At 46.3% G+C, this 17717-nt stretch overlaps 1 protein-coding gene across 2 annotated transcripts in view; it reads right to left on the bottom strand.

Moving 5' to 3' along the window:
- MROH7 (maestro heat like repeat family member 7) overlaps positions 1-17717 on the bottom strand; it is an 87469-nt gene that overhangs the window by 26988 nt on the left and 42764 nt on the right. Inside the window, exons 2-7 of one of the 2 annotated variants that reach the window (XM_027970584.3) lie at positions 14601-14635; positions 12488-13793; positions 4248-4321; positions 2954-3037; positions 1976-2055; positions 1542-1671 (exon numbers count right to left, since the gene is read on the bottom strand). In XM_027970584.3, the coding sequence (XP_027826385.1) occupies positions 1542-1671; positions 1976-2055; positions 2954-3037; positions 4248-4321; positions 12488-13718 (1599 nt within the window). In that variant the 5' untranslated portion in view covers positions 13719-13793; positions 14601-14635. Of the gene's footprint in view, positions 1-1541; positions 1672-1975; positions 2056-2953; positions 3038-4247; positions 4322-4584; positions 4630-12487; positions 13794-14600; positions 14636-17717 lie in introns of those variants that run through there. The other variant, XM_060400178.1, reaches the window with a different exon arrangement.

The raw sequence follows: 17717 nt of genomic DNA, 5'->3' as shown, positions 1-17717 counted from the left end.
GGACCACCAGGGAAGTCCCAGGAAGAGACGCTTGTCCAAGGTCACGGAACCGAAGTTTCAATTCATGAGGAGCATAAGAAGACGGGTGGGAAAATGCTCAAGAACCGTGAGGGCTAGATCAATGGACAACCAGCCCTACTTGTGTTATTGTCTCCGAGGAAGTATTCTGATTCCTTTTAAAATCACCACTCCTAGATCCAAATAGATTTTCTAAGTTACCCCTTCCAGGAGTCAGCTCTCTCCTCCCCAGTTGTTTGTTCCTTCCCCAGTCACACCACAGTCCTGAAATTGCCTTAGGAGGGTGCAGGCATGACACCTACACAAGGCTAAGGGGTGTCTTTGAGGCCCTCTCTCCCTGCCTCTCTTCTTCCCATCATCTCCACATCTTCCTTCCAGGTCGTCTTCGTCCAGGCTTCCTGAGTCTGAGCACACCAGGCTTACACCACAACCACCAAGGAAGCCTTGTTCACCAACTCCCTCCTCCTACCTGCCCGTCTGCAGTCCATCACTGTGCAGCACTGACCTCTGCTGGCCTTTCCTGGTACTACAAGAAGGCTGCAGGCTCTCTTCCTACCCATCCCTGCCTCCCCTTTGGGTCTCCTCTCAAGTGCTCCACCTCCAAGACTCAGAGCCATCACGCTGCGGCTGGTCTGGCTCCAGCTGCTCTCACCTCAGCCTCTGGACTCCAGCCACTCTGCCTTCTTATCATCCTTGCAGTCATCACGTTCTCTCCGCCCTCAGGCTGCTGCACAGGCCGTTCCCTCGGCCTCTCGCTCTCCTTCGGCCACCCTCTTCAGCTAGTTAACTCTTCTAAACCTCTCGCCTCTAGCATCACGACCTCAGAACCCCAACACGGTCAGGTTCCCTCCGTTTCAGACTCTCAATAGTATCATGTACTTCTTGCTTGCACCGAGTACTGTTGTAATTCTGCATTTATTTGTATGATACTTTGATAATCTGCCCCTCAGCCCTACAGTATCTCAGCCCTGTACTTCTGGATCAGGTATCAGTTAAAACTTGCTGGATAAAAGGATGTAAGCCTGTGGCTCACTCAGAGCTGAAATATCTCTCCCTAACCTCCCCCACTGACCCCATTCCACATGCAGGGTCTCCTCTGATCACTCTTCCAGGGGCCATCCTGCAGGGGGTTGAAGGTGCTCATGAGAGCCCCTTGAGGTTCTACTTCCAGGCCTCAACACAAACTTGCCCAATCCTCAGGCCTTTTCTTCCTGATCCTGGCCACTTCCTGAGCCATGCCAACATCTGCCCACATCCTTCTCATGGGGCAGAGCCCAACGTGGGCAATGCTTCAGATGAGGGATCCTTTATTCCACAGACTCACTCATTCACCAAATATTTATCAAGTGCTTGCTCGGGCCAGGAGAGGGGAGGTGAATTGCCCAAGCCACTTAAGTAGGAGGTTGAAGATTCCAATCTACCTCTCATAATGCCCTTCCTCTCCTGCTGGGAGTCCAGGGACGTGCCTCCCTCTGAGGACACCAGTCAGCCCCAAGGCCCTGCTTGGGAGGGCCCTGCCTCACCTGTAAGGCATCTGCCTTGGCCTGGTCTTTCTCCTGCATGGCCTGCACGGTGGGCAGGGAGAACACACTCTTCACGCACGTGTTCACCAGCTCCGACCGTTCATGCAAACCCAGGACAGGCTGGGAATGACTGGGGAAGAGACAGAAAGTGAGGGCATGGAGTGAGGGGGCACCTGAGGCTGGAGGCTGGAAGTGAAAGGTGCAGGGCTGGGACAAGGGCTGAGATCCAGATCCACAGAAGGGCAAAATGAGGTGAGGAGGAGGAGGAGGGTGGTGGGGTACAAGTCAGATAGCCCCGGCAGGGCCTGGGCAAGGGGAAGGCGAAAGCCCTGGGACTAGGAAAGGGCCACGCACAGCAGAGAGGCCTCTGAAGATACAGGCAGAGCCTGAGGGTTGGGAAAGGGGCTGAGGGTTGGGAAAGGGGCCGAGGTCACCTCAGCCGGGTCAGGGTCTCCATGGCCTGCTGGCGGACGGAACTCGTGAGAGAATCCAGCGGCTCCTCCTGGATCCACTTCTGGATGGGGGACACGGAGGTGTCAATGAGGGGGCAGGCCACCACAGACCACCAATGCCGCAGCCACTCCTCAGGGAATGGGGCCACTCTTCAGCCTGGGCCGGCTCACTCCCTGCCTGGCCTCCAGTGGAGGGAGCCAGCTGACTGCTCTAACCCGGTCCAGAGGCCACAGTTCAAGGTCTGCAAAACGGGCCTGACACGCTGCACACATGCAGGGCTCAGCAAGAACTGTTTCAGCAACCCTGAGGTAGGAAAGTCTAAACCACGGAGCAGCCCCCAAACACTATACCTGACCCTTGAAAGTGGTCCAGTTGAGTTCCTTTAAAATGTCCTTCCAGTTAGTTTTCACTTTTGATCTAGCACCAACACCCAGTAGGTGCTCAGTTAATGTTAATTAAATGAAACTATCAGAGGCATGGGTTTTTTTTCTCTCTTTATAGCTAACTATTGATATAATTCTGGAAACTTCAGTGGCTGTCCCAGCCCAGACACTCCAGTGGATAACTGAGAAGTGACTGCATTTAGCAGAAAAAAAGAAAGTTCCTTCGGAAGTTCCCCTACCAGAGGAACTATGTGGGGAAATAACATAATGACTGCTCCCGGGGAGCTAAGATTTTACAGTGAAATAACCTTTGGGTTGTGTCCTCCACTGACACAGGTTTTTTATCAGTCACCTGTGAGATATTAAGAGTGAGACTTAGAGAAGGGAAGTGACTTGGCCAAGCTCCCTCAGGGTAGGTGGGGGGCAGTTCAGGGTGGAGCTGAGACCCAGGCCCAAGTATCTGTGCCTTGATGTCCTCTGCCCACCCCACCCCAACCCCACCTCATCAGTGGGTGGGCTCAGGACTTCTGCCCCCTCCCCACCCTGATGCCACAGACCCGCAAGCTGCTTGCGCACCATCATCTTCTTTATCAGGGTCTTCTTCTCTTCTTCCTTGTCCAGCACATTCTGGCTCTTCTGGAGGCTGAGGGCACTCCCGACCTCAGGGGCAGTAGAGGGCAAAACCACAGGGTGAGAGCCACATGGGGCCAGCCCTGGGGCTGCCCTTACACCCGTCTTTTCACCTGCCACCTGCAGTCAAGCTGCCTGTTCCTCCCCAGCTGCCAGCCCCCAGCATCAGCTCAAGAGAAGTGAGAAACCTCAAGGGAACTCGGGGTGAGGGGGCGGCGGTGGTGGTAAAGATATGAGAAGATGGTGGTGGCAGCAGGTTGAGGATAATCCCTGTAGGTCAGATTTGGGGGAAGACCAGATATCAGATTCAGATTGCAAAGCACCTGTCAACTAAGGGAGAAGAGGCAGGCACTGGTGGGACAGAAAGGGTTCCAACACCTCAAGTTGAAATGTCATCGTTAGTGATACCTCGTGAGGGCCTTCTAGCATCTACCCTTTGTAAGGACGCCCACTAGTCGGATTAACGCATTCTGCTACCGGAGAGGGAATACCAATACAAATGTCCCACTAATGTCCCATTAATTAATGTCCCATTAATCTATTAGTTCTCTTTATCTTAAGGTAGAAGAAGAAAAAAACATGAAAGAGACAAAATATATTGTAAAGAAAGCAAAACAAGTGTGTCTGATGGGCAGTATGGTGGTTTAAAGATGCTACAAGCTATTTCCCACTCCACCTGGCAAGAAGACAGGTGGTACGGCCTGGCCTGGGCGGGCGCCCTGCTTCTAGACTCTAGGCGTCAACTAGGCTCCCCCATATTCCGTGTGTTACACTCACTACCAGCCTGTCCAGTCTTCTCCCACTGGCCCTCACCAAATCATGAAGATGCTGGCTTTCTCTGGCCTCCCAAGGCCTGCTGCGTGGCCAAGACCCATGCTGGGCCTGTGTCCTAAAAAGGGTCATTCCCTTTTTATAGACCTTCACAATTCATTCAGTTGTTTAAAAAACAAACAAACAAACAAACAACAGAAAAAAACAACTGTTATCAAGCACTGAGGATATGCCAGGCACTGCTCTAGATTCTAGGAATACGGCTGAGAATCAGACAGACAAAACTCCCTGATTTATGGAGAATGAATTCCAGTGCGAGAGACTGACAAGAAATGAGATAAACTAATAAAACCATAGAGCAGAGAAGAATCCGGCAGAGAAGAAAGAAATGCTGAGGGGGGAGCGGGAGGTGGAGGGAAAGGGCATCCCAGGAAATCGGTGGCAGGAGGTGGTTTGGCAGGAAGCATACCAGAGCCGTTTTGCCGCGATCATCTCTCTGCCCTGGCACCTCCACCAGGCATGAGGCTGCTTCATCGAAGGCTCCTGCATGTCACAGTTCCATTGAGGAAAGAAGAGGGAGAGTAAAGATACAGTGCAGCAGAATCCCATCTCCCCTTCCCCATGGGGCTCCTCCAAGCTTTACTTCCCCAGCAGCCAGACTGAGCCCCTATCCCTAAAACCCTTCAGGGGCACCCCGTGTCCCAGACATAAGGCTCGCATCCTTATTAGTGCCTTCAAGGTCCTGCCAGGTCAGTCTCGCCTGCCCACCTCTGCAGCTCACTTTCCCCTACTCTCCCCTCACTCACCATGCTCCCACCACGCTGGCCTCCTTCCAGGCCCAGCAGGCTTTGCTGCCAGGCCTTTGCACAGCTCTTGTCCTCTGTCTGGGCCTCTGCACTGTCGCACCCCCTTGCCCAGGTAGAGGACAAGGTCCGCTTGCCTGCCACTCCTCAGAGCGGCCTCCCCGACCTTCAGAGTAACAGCGGGCCCACTGTGATCCTGCTGTGCATCTTTCGGTTCTCTTCTCTTGGTTGTTACCACACTTTATAGTTAAATTCTTACTTGTTACAGTATTGGTTGGCTAAAAGTTCATTCAGCTTTTCCCATAACATCTCACGAAAAAACCTGAATGAACCTTTCGGCCAACCTAATAGATAATTGCTATTTTGTTAGCTTCACAATTCCTCATCTTTCTTCTGGTGGCAAAGCCTCTGTCTTCCCTGCAGGCTATTCATTTCATATAGGTAGGTGAAGCTACGAGGCCCACCCATCACCTCTCTTCAAATAAGGATGGGCTTTACTCTTGAAATCAGTATAATATTATAATCAACTGCTGCTAAGTCACTTCAGTCATGTTTGACTCTGTGCGACCCCATAGACGGCACCCACCAGGCTCCCCTGTCCCTGGGATTCTCCAGGCAAGACCACTGGAGTGGGTTGCCATTTCCTTCTCCAATGCATAAAAGTGAAAAGTGAAAGTGAAGTCGCTCAGTCGTGTCCAACTCTCAGCGACCCCATGGACTGCAGCCCACCAGGCTCCTCCGTCCATGGGATTTTCCAGGCAAGAGTACTGGAGTGGGCTGCCATTGCCTTCTCCAATAAATCAACTAGACGTCAATAAACACACAAATGAATAAAGGTGGATCTGGAAACCATGCTTGCTCAGTAAGAGATTCTCATGCCCCCAGCCACAGTGATTGGTCCAGGTGTGGGCACTTGGCTGAGCAGGGCCCATAGAGTCCTTGACTTAAGGCAATGAGGCGAAGCCCAAGGAGAGAGACCCTGGGACATCTTGGCCCCCAACCTCGGCGGCTACTGGAGGATGGAGTCAACAGTGAGCAGCAGAGACATCGCAGTGGTAGTGAATACAGCTAGCACTAAAACCCTGGCTTCTTCTAAGCACCTTTTCCACTAAAGGAAACAAGGCTCCTAGGAGAATCAGGTGATTCTAGGACTCGGCCAGAGAAAATGCAGGTGAGTCTGAGACAACTTCTACCAGAAAATAAGGAAATGAGCCCAAGAAATTGTGAGGATATGTCAAAAAGACGTAAAAGCTTGCTCAAAGAGTACTCCTTGGTCAAACGGGGAAAGCTTCAGTATCACAATAAATGATGGTAACAACAGATTATATAGTCTATCGAGTAAACTAAGAAATGATAAGTCCATGCTAACATGAAAAAAGAAATAACTAAATTGAAAGTTTGATGAGAAATAGGATATTTACATAGTTTCAAAAGATCTCTCTAGTATTTTTTGCATATTTATGACAAAGGGGTGAATAATGACTTTACAGTGGAAAACCTTGGCAGCAGCCATTGAGCTCGAGTGATCAAAGTGAGCATCACCAGTAATGGAGCAAATCAAAACCATTCACCACCAGATAGAATGCAGTAAGAAAGACCCAGCATCATGTCTACGCTATTCCCACCAAAGATGCATGACGTGACTCCGACCATGAGAAAACACCCGACAAGCCCCAAATTAGGCGAATCTTGTAAAACAGCTGGCCTATGATCTTCCAGAGTATCAAGGCCGCGACAGTCAAGGAAGATCTGATGGCTGAGGGAAACAAAACAGACGAGACAGAAAAGGGCAGTACGTGAGTCTGACCTGGACCCTTTTTTAATAAAGGACACTTCTGGGACAATTGGTGACATTTGAATGGAGCCTAAGGACTGGATAGTAGCAGTGTATCAGTGTTAATTTCCTGATTTTGATAGTTAATCTTTATCCTCTTTTATAAGAAACACATACAAATTCAAGATTGATAGGGTATCATTTAGCAACTTATCAATTCAGAAAAACATTTTATACCGTACTTTCAACTTTTCTGCAAGTTTTTATTATTTCAAATTTTTAAAAGAATGATGGATAAATAGAGGCATTTTCAGTAAAAATAGAAAGAGTTTGCATCAGCAGAGCTCACTAAAGCAAAAGGGTATACTTCAGCCAAAAGGAAATTAATCCCAGATGAAGGTCTGAGATGCAACAAGCAAACAAACAAAAAAAAAAGAGGTTAATTATTTGGGTAAATATAAGAACATTAACTACATAAAATAATAATAATGTTCATAGAGTTAAGAAAAAGAAAAGATAAAATTAACATACATTACCAGGAGAGCATATAGATGGGAGAGGAGGCGTTAAATGAGGTTAACTCGTTTAAATCATCTGGGAGGAAAATAAATGCATTGACTAGTTTGGACGTTGTGATTAATTAAATATACACATTGTAGCTTCTAGAGAATCAGTAACAGACTTTAAACAGTATATAACTTCCACACAAATAAGGAAGAAAAGAGGGAGGAAAAGCAACCCAAAAACCAAAAAAAGGAGAAAAAAAGAAATATAGAGCAAGCAAAACAAAGAATACAATTGCTGGTCAACTATAGGCCAATTAAAAATTTTTAAAATTTTAACTCTGCATAATTGTATTAAATATGAATGAACTGCGGGTTGGAAACAGTATTACCTAATTCACGTTTCTGATCTGGATGCCCTTTCACTTTCTGTTTGTTTGCTTTTTGCTGTGCTGGGTCTCTGTGGCTGAGTGGGCTTTTCTCTGGTTGTGGCGAGCAGGAGCTACTCTCTGGCTGCGGTGCATGGTCCTCACTGCGATGGCTTCCTGCTGAGCTCAGGCTCTGCTGGGAGCTCAGGCTTCAGTAGTTGTAGCAGCTTATCTCAGCAGGTGCGGCTCCCCGGCTCTAGAGACAGGCTCAATAGTTGTGATGCACAGGCTTGGTTGCTCTGAAGCATGTGGGATCTTCCCAGATCAGGAATCCAACTTACGTCTCCTGCTTTGGCAAGTGGATTCTATACCACTGAGCCATAGGGAAGCCCCAGAAACCATGCTACATAAATTGATTTGTAGATTCAATGACATTCCAGTGAAAATCTAACAGATTTTTATTTAGTTTTATGGAAATTGACAAGCCGTTTCTAGAATTAAAATGGAAAAGTAAAGCACCTAGAATAGGCAATCCCGACAAAGTGGAGGAGTCTCACTACTAAATATAAGGGCTTACTCTAAAACACGGTAATTAAAGGCAATGGTTAAGGATAGACAAACGAAGGAATAGAGAGTCCAGAAATTAACCTACACATACACAGTCACTTGATTTACCTCAAGGTGACACTACAATTCAGTGGGGGAGATTATGTGTTTTTTCAGTAAATGGTCCAGAGCAATTAGATATTCACATGGGGGGAGAATGAGCCTTTTAAATTCCTCTCTCAAACTGTTTCCCAAAATTAATGCACAATGCATTATAAATTTAATGTGAAAGACAAAATGGTAAAACTTATGGAGGAAAATATAACACTGTTTTCGTAACCTTTGCATACGCATATCAGGATTACATAAAGAACTTCCGCAAACCAATAAGAAAAAAGACAACACAAAATTTTTAAATGAACAGAAGACTTGAACCGGCACTTCATTATAAAGGATATACAAATTGACAATAATCATATTGAAAGATGCTTAACATCATTAATCATCAAAAAATGCCATTGAAAACCACATGGAAATGGCTTTAGATACCTACACTTTCATGCATTGGAGAAGGAAATGGCAACCCACTCCAGTATTCTTGCCTGGAGAATCCCAGGGACAGGGAGCCTGATGGGCTGCTGTCTATGGGGTCACACAGAGTCGGACACGACTGAAGCGACTTTGCAGCAGTAGCAGCAGCAGAATGGCTAAAATTTTAAAAACTGACTACCAAATGTCTGTGAGGATGTTGAGCAACTGGAAGTCTCACATGTGAGAGGGTAAATTAATCCAACCACTTTGAAAATTTTGCAGTATCTATTAAAGCTGGACATGTGCTCTTGCTATGACCCAGAAATTCCTCTTCTAGGTGAAAAAGAGTATCTTTGCACTAACATGTACAAAAGGGTTCAAAGTAACTTTATTCATATTATCCGAAGAGTAGAAAAATTCCAATGTCCATCAGAATGAATCAACAAATTTTATGAACAAAGTTCATAAAATAGAATACTACAGAACAATAACAAGAATCAGCTATGACACGTGCAACTGTGGATGAATCCGCTAGACATAATGTTGGGCTAAAGAAGCCAGAATCAGAACAGTATAAACAACAGCAGTTATTGATAGAAAGTTGAAAGAAAAAATAGGTAAAACTAGTCTATGGTGATACAAATCTGAAGAATTGTTCCTTCTGTGACTGTTGATAACTGAGAGCAATCTTGACCCCTATTTGCCATTTGGCAATGTCTGGAGACATCTTTTGTTGTCACAACTTGTGTGGGAGGATGTCCCTACTAGTATCTTCTGCAGAGCCCTAGGGATGCATCTTACGAAGTGTAGAACAGCCCCCATACACCCACACCCACACAACGAAGATCTGTCTCACACAAAATATCAATAGTGCCAAGACTGAAAAACCCTACCCGAAGAGCCAACTCATTGGAAAAGACTTTGATGCTGGGAAAGACTGGAGGCAAAAGAAGGGGATGGCAGAGAATGAGATGTTAGATAGTATCACTGACTCAATGGACATGAATCTGAGCAAACTCCAGGAGATAGTGATGGACAGGGAAGCCTGGCATGCTGCAGTCCATGACTTAGCAACTGAACAGCGAACAACCCCAGAAGAGGGGGAATTGATTGGAAAGGATCACAAGGGAAGGTTCTGGGATGCCAATAAAGATCTGGGTCTTGATCTGGGTGGCAGTTACCAGTGTGTTTATGTATGCAAATATTCATCAAGCTGTATGCTTAAGATTAGTAGTGCACTTTACATATTTTACTGATACATGTTATATATCTTAGAAAACTTTTTAAAAGACAAATACAGTTTGAAAATACATTGTCTTTAAAAATACAAACGGATAAAATTATCCTACTAAAAAACAAGATTGATCCTAAATAGACAAAACAATCTTGAAAAAGAACAAACTTGGTAGACTCCTATTTCCTCCTTTCAAACTTACTACAAAGCTGTAGAAACCAGACAGTGTGTTACTGGCATAAGGACAGACATAAAGACCAATGGAATAAAATAGAAATAAATCCTCATATATATGGTCAACTGATTTTTGACAAAGGTACCAAGACCTTTCAGTGGAAAAAGAATGCTCTTTTCAATATGTAGTGCTAGAAAAACTAGATATCCGCATGAAAAAGAATGACGTTGGACCCCTTCCTCACACTGTACACAAAAATTAACTCAAAGATTACACTTAAAAGCTAAAACTATAAAACTCTTAGAAGAGAACATAGGGAGAAATCTTCATGACACTGGATATGGCAATAATTTCTCTTATTTTTCAGACTACAGAATTATTCCATTTTATTCAGCTCAAAAAAATACAATTCTTTTCTTTTTTACATGTTGTTTGTTTTTAGTGCTTTAGGGAAGAAATCATTTTTTAAAAGAACTTTTTCTTTTGTATTGGAGTATAACCAAAGGCAAAAATTTCTTAAACATAACGCCAAGGTAACAGACAGTAAAAGAGTAGAAGAATTGATTCTCATCAAATTAATCACTTGTGCATCAAAGGACAATGTCAAGGGAATGAAAAGACAACTCACAGAACGGGTGCCAATATTTACCAATTGTGTATCTGATAAGGAATTAATGTTCAGAATATATAAAGAACTCCTAAACTCAACAACAAAAAACAACTAAATCTGGGGGCTTCCCTGGTGGTCTAGTATCTTGACTCCATGCTTCAAACGCAGGAGGCATGAGTTTGATCCCTGGTCGGAAAACTAAGATCCCACATGCTGTGTAGCATGGCCACAAAACTAAAAATAAAACAACCAAATCTGAAAATAGGCAAAAGACATTATACAAATGTCCAATAGGCATACTAAAAAAATGTTCAACATCATTTATTAGTCATTAGGGAAATGCAAATCAAAATCACAATTGAAATTTTACTTCACACTCTTTAGGATGGCTATTATAAAAATGTTTTCTAAAAAAAAAAAAAGTGCTGGCAAGGAGAGATTAGCAGTGCAGCAATAGAAACCCTTGTACATTATAACCTCTGTACATTGTTGGAGGGAATGCAAAATGGTACAGCTGGTATGGGAAATAATTTAGCATTTCCTCAGAAAGCTAAACAAGAATTACCATACGATTCAGCAGTTTTACTCCTATGTATATTTCTAAAGGAATTGAAAGCAAAGATTCGGAGATTTTTGAGCTGATATGTATAGCAGCATTATTCATCATAGCCAAATATTCGTCCATGGACAAATAAAATGTAGTACATTCATTGGAATACTATCCAACCACAAAAAGGAGTGAAGTACTGATTCATGTTACAACATAGATGAACGTTATGCTAAGTAAACCATATACAAAAGAACAAATGTGTGATTCCATTTCATGAGTTACCTAGAGTAGGCAAATTCATAGAGACAGACAGCAGGTTAGAGTTCATGTGGGACTGGGGAGAGAGGAATAGGGAGTTACTACTTTATGGTAAGACCTTCTGTTTGGGATGACGTGTCCGACTCTTTGCGACCCCATGGATTGTAGCCCACCAGGCTCCTCCGTCCATGGGATTTTCCAGGCGAGAGTACTGGAGTGGGGTGCCATTTCTTTCTCCAGGGGATCTTCCCCACCAGGAATTGAACCCGGGTCTCCTGCATCGTAGGCAGACGCTTTATTGTCTGAGCCACCAGGGAAGTCATTTGGGATGACAGACAGTGGTAACTTTACACAATATTGTGGGGTGACTAGTGCCACTGAATTAAACGCTCAAAAATGTTTGAAATGGCAGATTTATGTTATATATATTTTACGATGATTTTTTAAAAGATTTATCATGTAATATACCAAGAGCCATTGAATTGTGTACTTTAAATGGGTAAATTGTATAGTATATGAATTAGGTTACAATAATAACTGGACTCCACAAGGAAAGGAATGAAGTTGAACCCCAGTTTCACTCCATTTCACTTGAACAGGTGGATATATAACATTCCAACAAACATGCCAGAGAGATTTTTTTGAGGACCCAGACAAACGTATTTTAAAATATATACAGAAGAATGAGGGTTTTTGAATAGCCTCTAGGGCATGGTGTGGAGGCTGTTGTCCTTGGAATAATTTTAAGAACTTTGAAGAGGGATTCTTTCAGATATGAATGCATATCTGTAAAGCCGTGGTCATTTTTTAAAATTGCAATGTGGTATTGGTAAATGAGCAAATAAAAATATTTGGAGATATAAATAACTGAGAAAAGATCTTTACAACATCAAAAACTGATGGATTCATTTATAGAACTCTTGCACATCAGAAGTGAGTCACGGGTTCCAGACAGGACCCCAAGGCTTCACTTAGGTGGGAACCTCAAAAACTCAAGCCTGCTTGCTCCACTGGTCAAACTCTGACCTGAGAAGCCAGACCTGAAATTCATCAAGAAAGAAAAGAAGGTAAAGTTAGATGACTCGTAATTTGTACAGAATGAAAGTATCATTATATGGAATATTATATTACAGTTAAGAAAACTGGAGCTCAGAGAGATTAAGTAACTCGTCCCAAGTCACACAGCAAGCAGGGGCTGAGCACTAGATCTCTGGTGTATAATTAATATATTGCGTGTTACCCATTACATGCTGGGTCCTTCCTTTCCCCTCTCCTCTTCCCTCCCTGCCCTGCAAATCTGAAGAGAGTTCTTCCAGGTCGGTGTCCTCTCTGGGGCTGGCACTCTGGCCTTACTCACCCTGAGGGATGCTCTGGAAGGCCGTGGAGTCCTTATTCGTGCTGTCGCCGGTGGGGAGCCCCAGGGTGAACTGGCACACCTCCACACTAGCCATCTCACTCCAGCTCCCCAGAGTCCCCTCCAGAGGCATGGTGTGGACACTGCTGTCTTCGGAACACCCCTGCTGGCTGCTCAGCGTCAGGGTGGAGGTGTCGCTGAAGATGAGGCTGGAACCCAGGCTCAGAGTCTCCTTGGAGCCCAGGATCAGGGTCATGCATGAGGGGGGCGAAACGGTGGAGGTGGGTCCATGGGTGCTGGAGTGAAGGCTGATAACGTCGTTGGAAACAGGAACCAGGGTCAAGCATGAAGCCTGAGTGACGGTCATGTTCAAATCAGACTTGGGGTTGCCATTTGAAGCCACGCTGATGGTTCCCTTGGAACTTGTGTTCCAGACTGCACCAAAGGCTCTTTTTGAAACAGACCCAGAGATGTTATGTGAAACCAAAGTGATGGTCTCGTTCGTGTCTGGCATAAGGGACTCAGGAGAACCTGAAGCCGTGTTCAGGTCCAGCTTGGATATGTTCCCTGAGCCCATGCCGAGCAGCTGATTGGAGTCAGGATCAAGAGAAGGGGTTGAGGCTGGAGTAAGGAGAGTTTTTGAGCCTGGCCTGGAGATGCTGTGGCCCAGAACAAGAGAGTCTTTGGAATACGACCTTATAAACGGGTTTGTCTCAGGCCTGGAAGGATTGGAGTTGCTCTGACCCAAATCAAAAAGATTGCTTGAGAAGGAGTTGACAGCCTCCTCCGAATTTGGACCAGTGTGGCTCCCCGAGCTCATACCCTGGGCCTCCATAGAGCGGGGGCTCAGAATGAGGTTTGAGGCTGGACTTAGGGGCCCCTGTGAGTTAAGCCTTGAGAGGTGATTGGAATCCAAAGCCAGGGCTTCAGCAGAGTGGGCAGCAGTGATCTGGAGGGAACCTGGAGTCGTGGACCTGCTGTCATCAGGTCTGGGGGTGTCATCAGACTCCAGGCCAGGGGCCTCCTCTAAGACCGGAATCAGAGTTGGATTAAGGTCTGGAACAAGAGCCACGCCAGGACTCAGGGATGGATTCAAGACAGCAACAAGGTCCGTGTCCAGGCTGGGCCCAGAGATGATGCCAGAGCCTAAACCAGGGGCCTCCGTGGAGTTGAGATTGGGTGTCATGTTCGCGTCTTCACAGAGGACCAGACTAGCCCCTGGACCCAAGGCCATGCCCAGTCTGGAGGTCTATCAGTGCCACTGCCCCGTTCTGTCCAATAGCTGACTGTCGAGCTCCCTGCAGTGCTCCTGAGAGGCAGAAAAGGCCAGTTCAGCCTCACCTATTGAAACCTTTCCACGGCTCCCCATGGATGACCTCCATGACCACGCCCAGCCCACCTGTCTAGCTCCGTCCTACATGGCTCTCCCCCAGCTCTCAGCTCCAGCCTCATCCCCTGCATTTCCTTCTTTGACCACACCCCGCTCCCTTTCAGCTCACAGTCCTTAAATGTAGTTTCCCTGGCCTGGAACCTCCCCCTGCTCTCCTCGCTGATCCTACTCCTCCAAGCAAATGATACACGGCACTTTATTCCAATGACTTGTTTAGTGATCCAGCCCCTGCTGGAGATGAGTGGGGACATTGGCAAGAACTACGCACATCTTAGTCCCTGGGGCATCCCCAGCACCTAACATAATACTAGGTCCACAGTAGGAAGTCCAGGAATACTAGACAAATGAGGAGCCTCTCCCACCTTAAGGTAGAAAGGGAGAAGGGGAAGTCTCCTTATTCACTACTTCCAGCCAACCCCTAAGTTGCTAGAACTGCTCTTTGAATGACTGTGGCACTAGATGCCCAAAGGCGCCTTGGCAGAGATGCCCACTGCCCTTAACAGTTTGCTCCGGGTGAGGCAAACTAAATGGAGGAGAACCTGAGGATATCATCCAAAGCAGAGCCTGTCTCAGCCCAGCAATCTCACTGCTGGGTGAACTCCCCAAGTCCCCCGACCCCCATCCCACCCCAGAAAGACTAGACAAAGGAGGAAACTCTCCCACCTTCCCCTACCCCACCCCCACACCTGGGCCACCCTCCCTGTGGGAATCGTAGGGACAGCTCACCTGCATGCTTGGTGTTCTTAAGCAGGAGTGGGGCCCTGTGAGGAGAGGCGAAAGAAGACCAAGTCAGGCAAGAGTGGCTTTTTCGGTACTTACTGAGCAAAGTCTAAAGGCCAGGCACGCACTTCTGCTAACAAAATCCCCTGTGTGCACACACACATACACACAGAGTCCCAGAAGTTAAATATGCTTACTCCATTGTATGCTTAAGGAAGGGGAGGTCAAGGGGAGGAAGGTCAGCCCACGGGCTCTCAGGGAAGCCGAGACCACCTCTTTATGCCACCTAACTGCCTACCCTCCATGACTTCCTACTGTCTTCAGGACAGCATCCCAAATCCATAATGGGACCTAAAAGGCCTTTCTGCGTCTGGCCCCAAGTCCTTTTTCACCCTTCTTGCCCCTTCATAACTCCCTCTGCCTCTGCACCCCCTCATTCCAACATCCCTCAACTTCTTTGAGTTTCTACACAGTCACACGTCCAGGTTAAGTCTGGCCCTCCACAGGCTGAGTCATTTTCCCTAGCTAACACCTACAGCTTCACCCCTTCAGATTTCAGCTTATATGCTATAAGCCTTCCAGGTCCCCCAGACAGGTGAGGTCCACCTGTAAGTTCCCAGGGCATTTTGTCCACTTCTCCTTTCTTGGCACACAATATCTGGTCTCCTCGCTAAACCACAAGATCCACAAGAGTCTAGCACTCCCGCCCACCCTAGGGCCCGAGCTCCGCAGCAAGAGAAGCCACCACAATGAGGGGCTCGCACACTGCAGTTAGAACATAGTGCCTGTTCGCCACAGCTAGAGAACGCCCTCGCGCAGCCACACAGACCCAGTGAAGCCGAACGTTACAATAAATAAATAAAATAAAAAGGAGTCTAGCACAGCACCTGGCACACAGGAAATGTGCAATAAATGCGCTTGTTATTTCATGCTTTTATCTCTTCTTCATTCATTCTTCCATTCCGTCACTAGCTCATTTCCTCATGTATTCATTTCTTATTCATTCACGCACCAACTCACTCACTAAGTCATTTACTCATACCGTACATTTTGCTGTGCACCTTATGGCTTGGCTTTGAAAAAAATATAGATTCATAGTCATGTCGTCCTGGGTTCAAATCCCAGCTCATCCTCCTAATAGTGTCAGTAAACTTGGGCAAGAGATACTCCCCTCCCCCCATCCTCCTCATCTCTAATATGGGGAGCATAAAGCCTGCCACCCAGGGTTGTTAAAGTCTCAGCGTCTGGCTTGGAGCCCACTTGGCCCACTGAAGGTCTTCTCTAAGTTAGTTACTCATTCTGTTACCCTCCGTGAGGCATTACAAGCAGAGTAAGGTCCTTGGAGCCCAGTGGGACCTTCCTTCACCCCCCAAGCCAGCAGTTTATGCAGAGCTTTGTAACTTGCCTCAGAGGAAGGAAGTTTCACCTACCATCAGCACCAGAGGTGATTTTACCCTGAAGCTAATGAAATTTAAAATTTCAAGGCTCCTCACTCATGCAATTATTTTCCAAAGGGCCTGTACATAATTTTGTCTTCTACTTAAACAGGAGCCTCAAAATTATAAAAAGCCTCAAGGCTCCAAAATACCCTGGATCATCCCTCCTGTATTCTCCTCTCTGTACACATACATACACACACAAACACACATCATATTTATCAAAAGGAGGCATTTTCAACCTGGAAAAAATTTGAGTCAGGTATAGCCTATGGTGCAGTCAGTAGGATGTTGGAAGGCCTACCTGGTTTAACCTGTGAAAGAACATAAGCTCTACTTCTCTGACACAATAAATGCATAATACTGGGTCAATGGGCAAAAAGCCATGGGTCTCAAGCCAGGCTGACCCTCCTTTATCCAGAAGAAAAGAGCAGATCTCCCTCACTTTCTTCTATTTCCTCAATCCTCCTCCTCCACCCTGCAACACACAGGTGAGTCTTCAGAGCCTAGGTAGGCAGCCCACATCTTACCCTCCACCAAAGGGATACTGTGCATTAGGAAGATGGTGGTTGTTGAGGTGGGACCCAGGGGAACTAAAGGAGGTCGCTATAGAGCTGCTTATTGGCCTTTGCCCCTGGGTCCTGGAGCCCCCGTTGAGGAGAACAGAGGGTGGCAATAGACCACCTAGCCCCATCAGAGACAGAATCACTGACTGATTCCCATCCTTTCTCCTTCACCTTTATGAAACCTTCCAGATCCTTGATAAGGGTTTCTGGCGCTCTCTGAAAGAGATCTTCCAGTTCCTCATTGAGAACATGTTTATCAGATGTATGGGCCTGAAATGTGTCAGGCACTTGTATGAGTATGTATACACGCATGCACGTATACACATTTGACATTGTTGTACCTCGGTTCTAGAAAATCCAAACAGACTTTGCCATCATTCCTCCAAATCAGATCCTCTTATTCTCTTACATTGCAAGGCACTGGAACCATAATCCAAGCCAGACACAATATCATCCTTGACTATACTCTTCTTGACTTCTGAATCCAAATTTTGCCAAGTTCTGCTAATTCTGGCTCCAGAAAATTCCCCAAGTATCTTCTCATATCTCCATCAGTTCAGTTCAGTTCAATCGCTCAGTCGTGTCCCACTCTTTGCGACCCCATGAATTGCAGCACGCCAGGCCTCCCTGTCCATCACCAACTCCCAGAGTTCACTCAAACTCATGCCCATCGAGTCAGTGATGCCATCCAGCCATCTCATCCTCCGTCGTCCCCTTTTCCTCCTGCCCCCAATCCCTCCCAGCATCAGGGTCTTTTCCAATGAGTCAGCTCTTCGCATGAGGTGGCCAAAGTACTGGAGTTTCAGCTTTAGCATCATTCCCTCCAAAGAACACCCAGGGCTGATCTCCTTTAGAATGGACTGGTTGGATCTCCTTGCAGTCCAAGGGACTCTCAAGAGTCTTCTCCAACACCACAGTTCAAAAGCATCACTTCTTCCACACTCAGCTTTCTTCACAGTCCAACTCTCACATCCGTACATGACTGCTGGAAAAACCATAGCCTTGACTAGACAGACCTTTGTTGACAAAGTAATGTCTCTGCTTTTCAATATGCTATCTAAGTTGGTCATAACTTTCCTTCCAAGGAGTGTCTTTTAATTTCATGGCTGCAGTCACCATCT

Source organism: Ovis aries, chromosome 1, assembly GCF_016772045.2.
Source record: "Ovis aries strain OAR_USU_Benz2616 breed Rambouillet chromosome 1, ARS-UI_Ramb_v3.0, whole genome shotgun sequence".
Lineage (NCBI taxonomy): Eukaryota > Metazoa > Chordata > Mammalia > Artiodactyla > Bovidae > Ovis > Ovis aries.
Note: the sequence above shows the minus strand (reverse complement) of the source record. Positions and strands in the feature narration are given on the sequence as shown.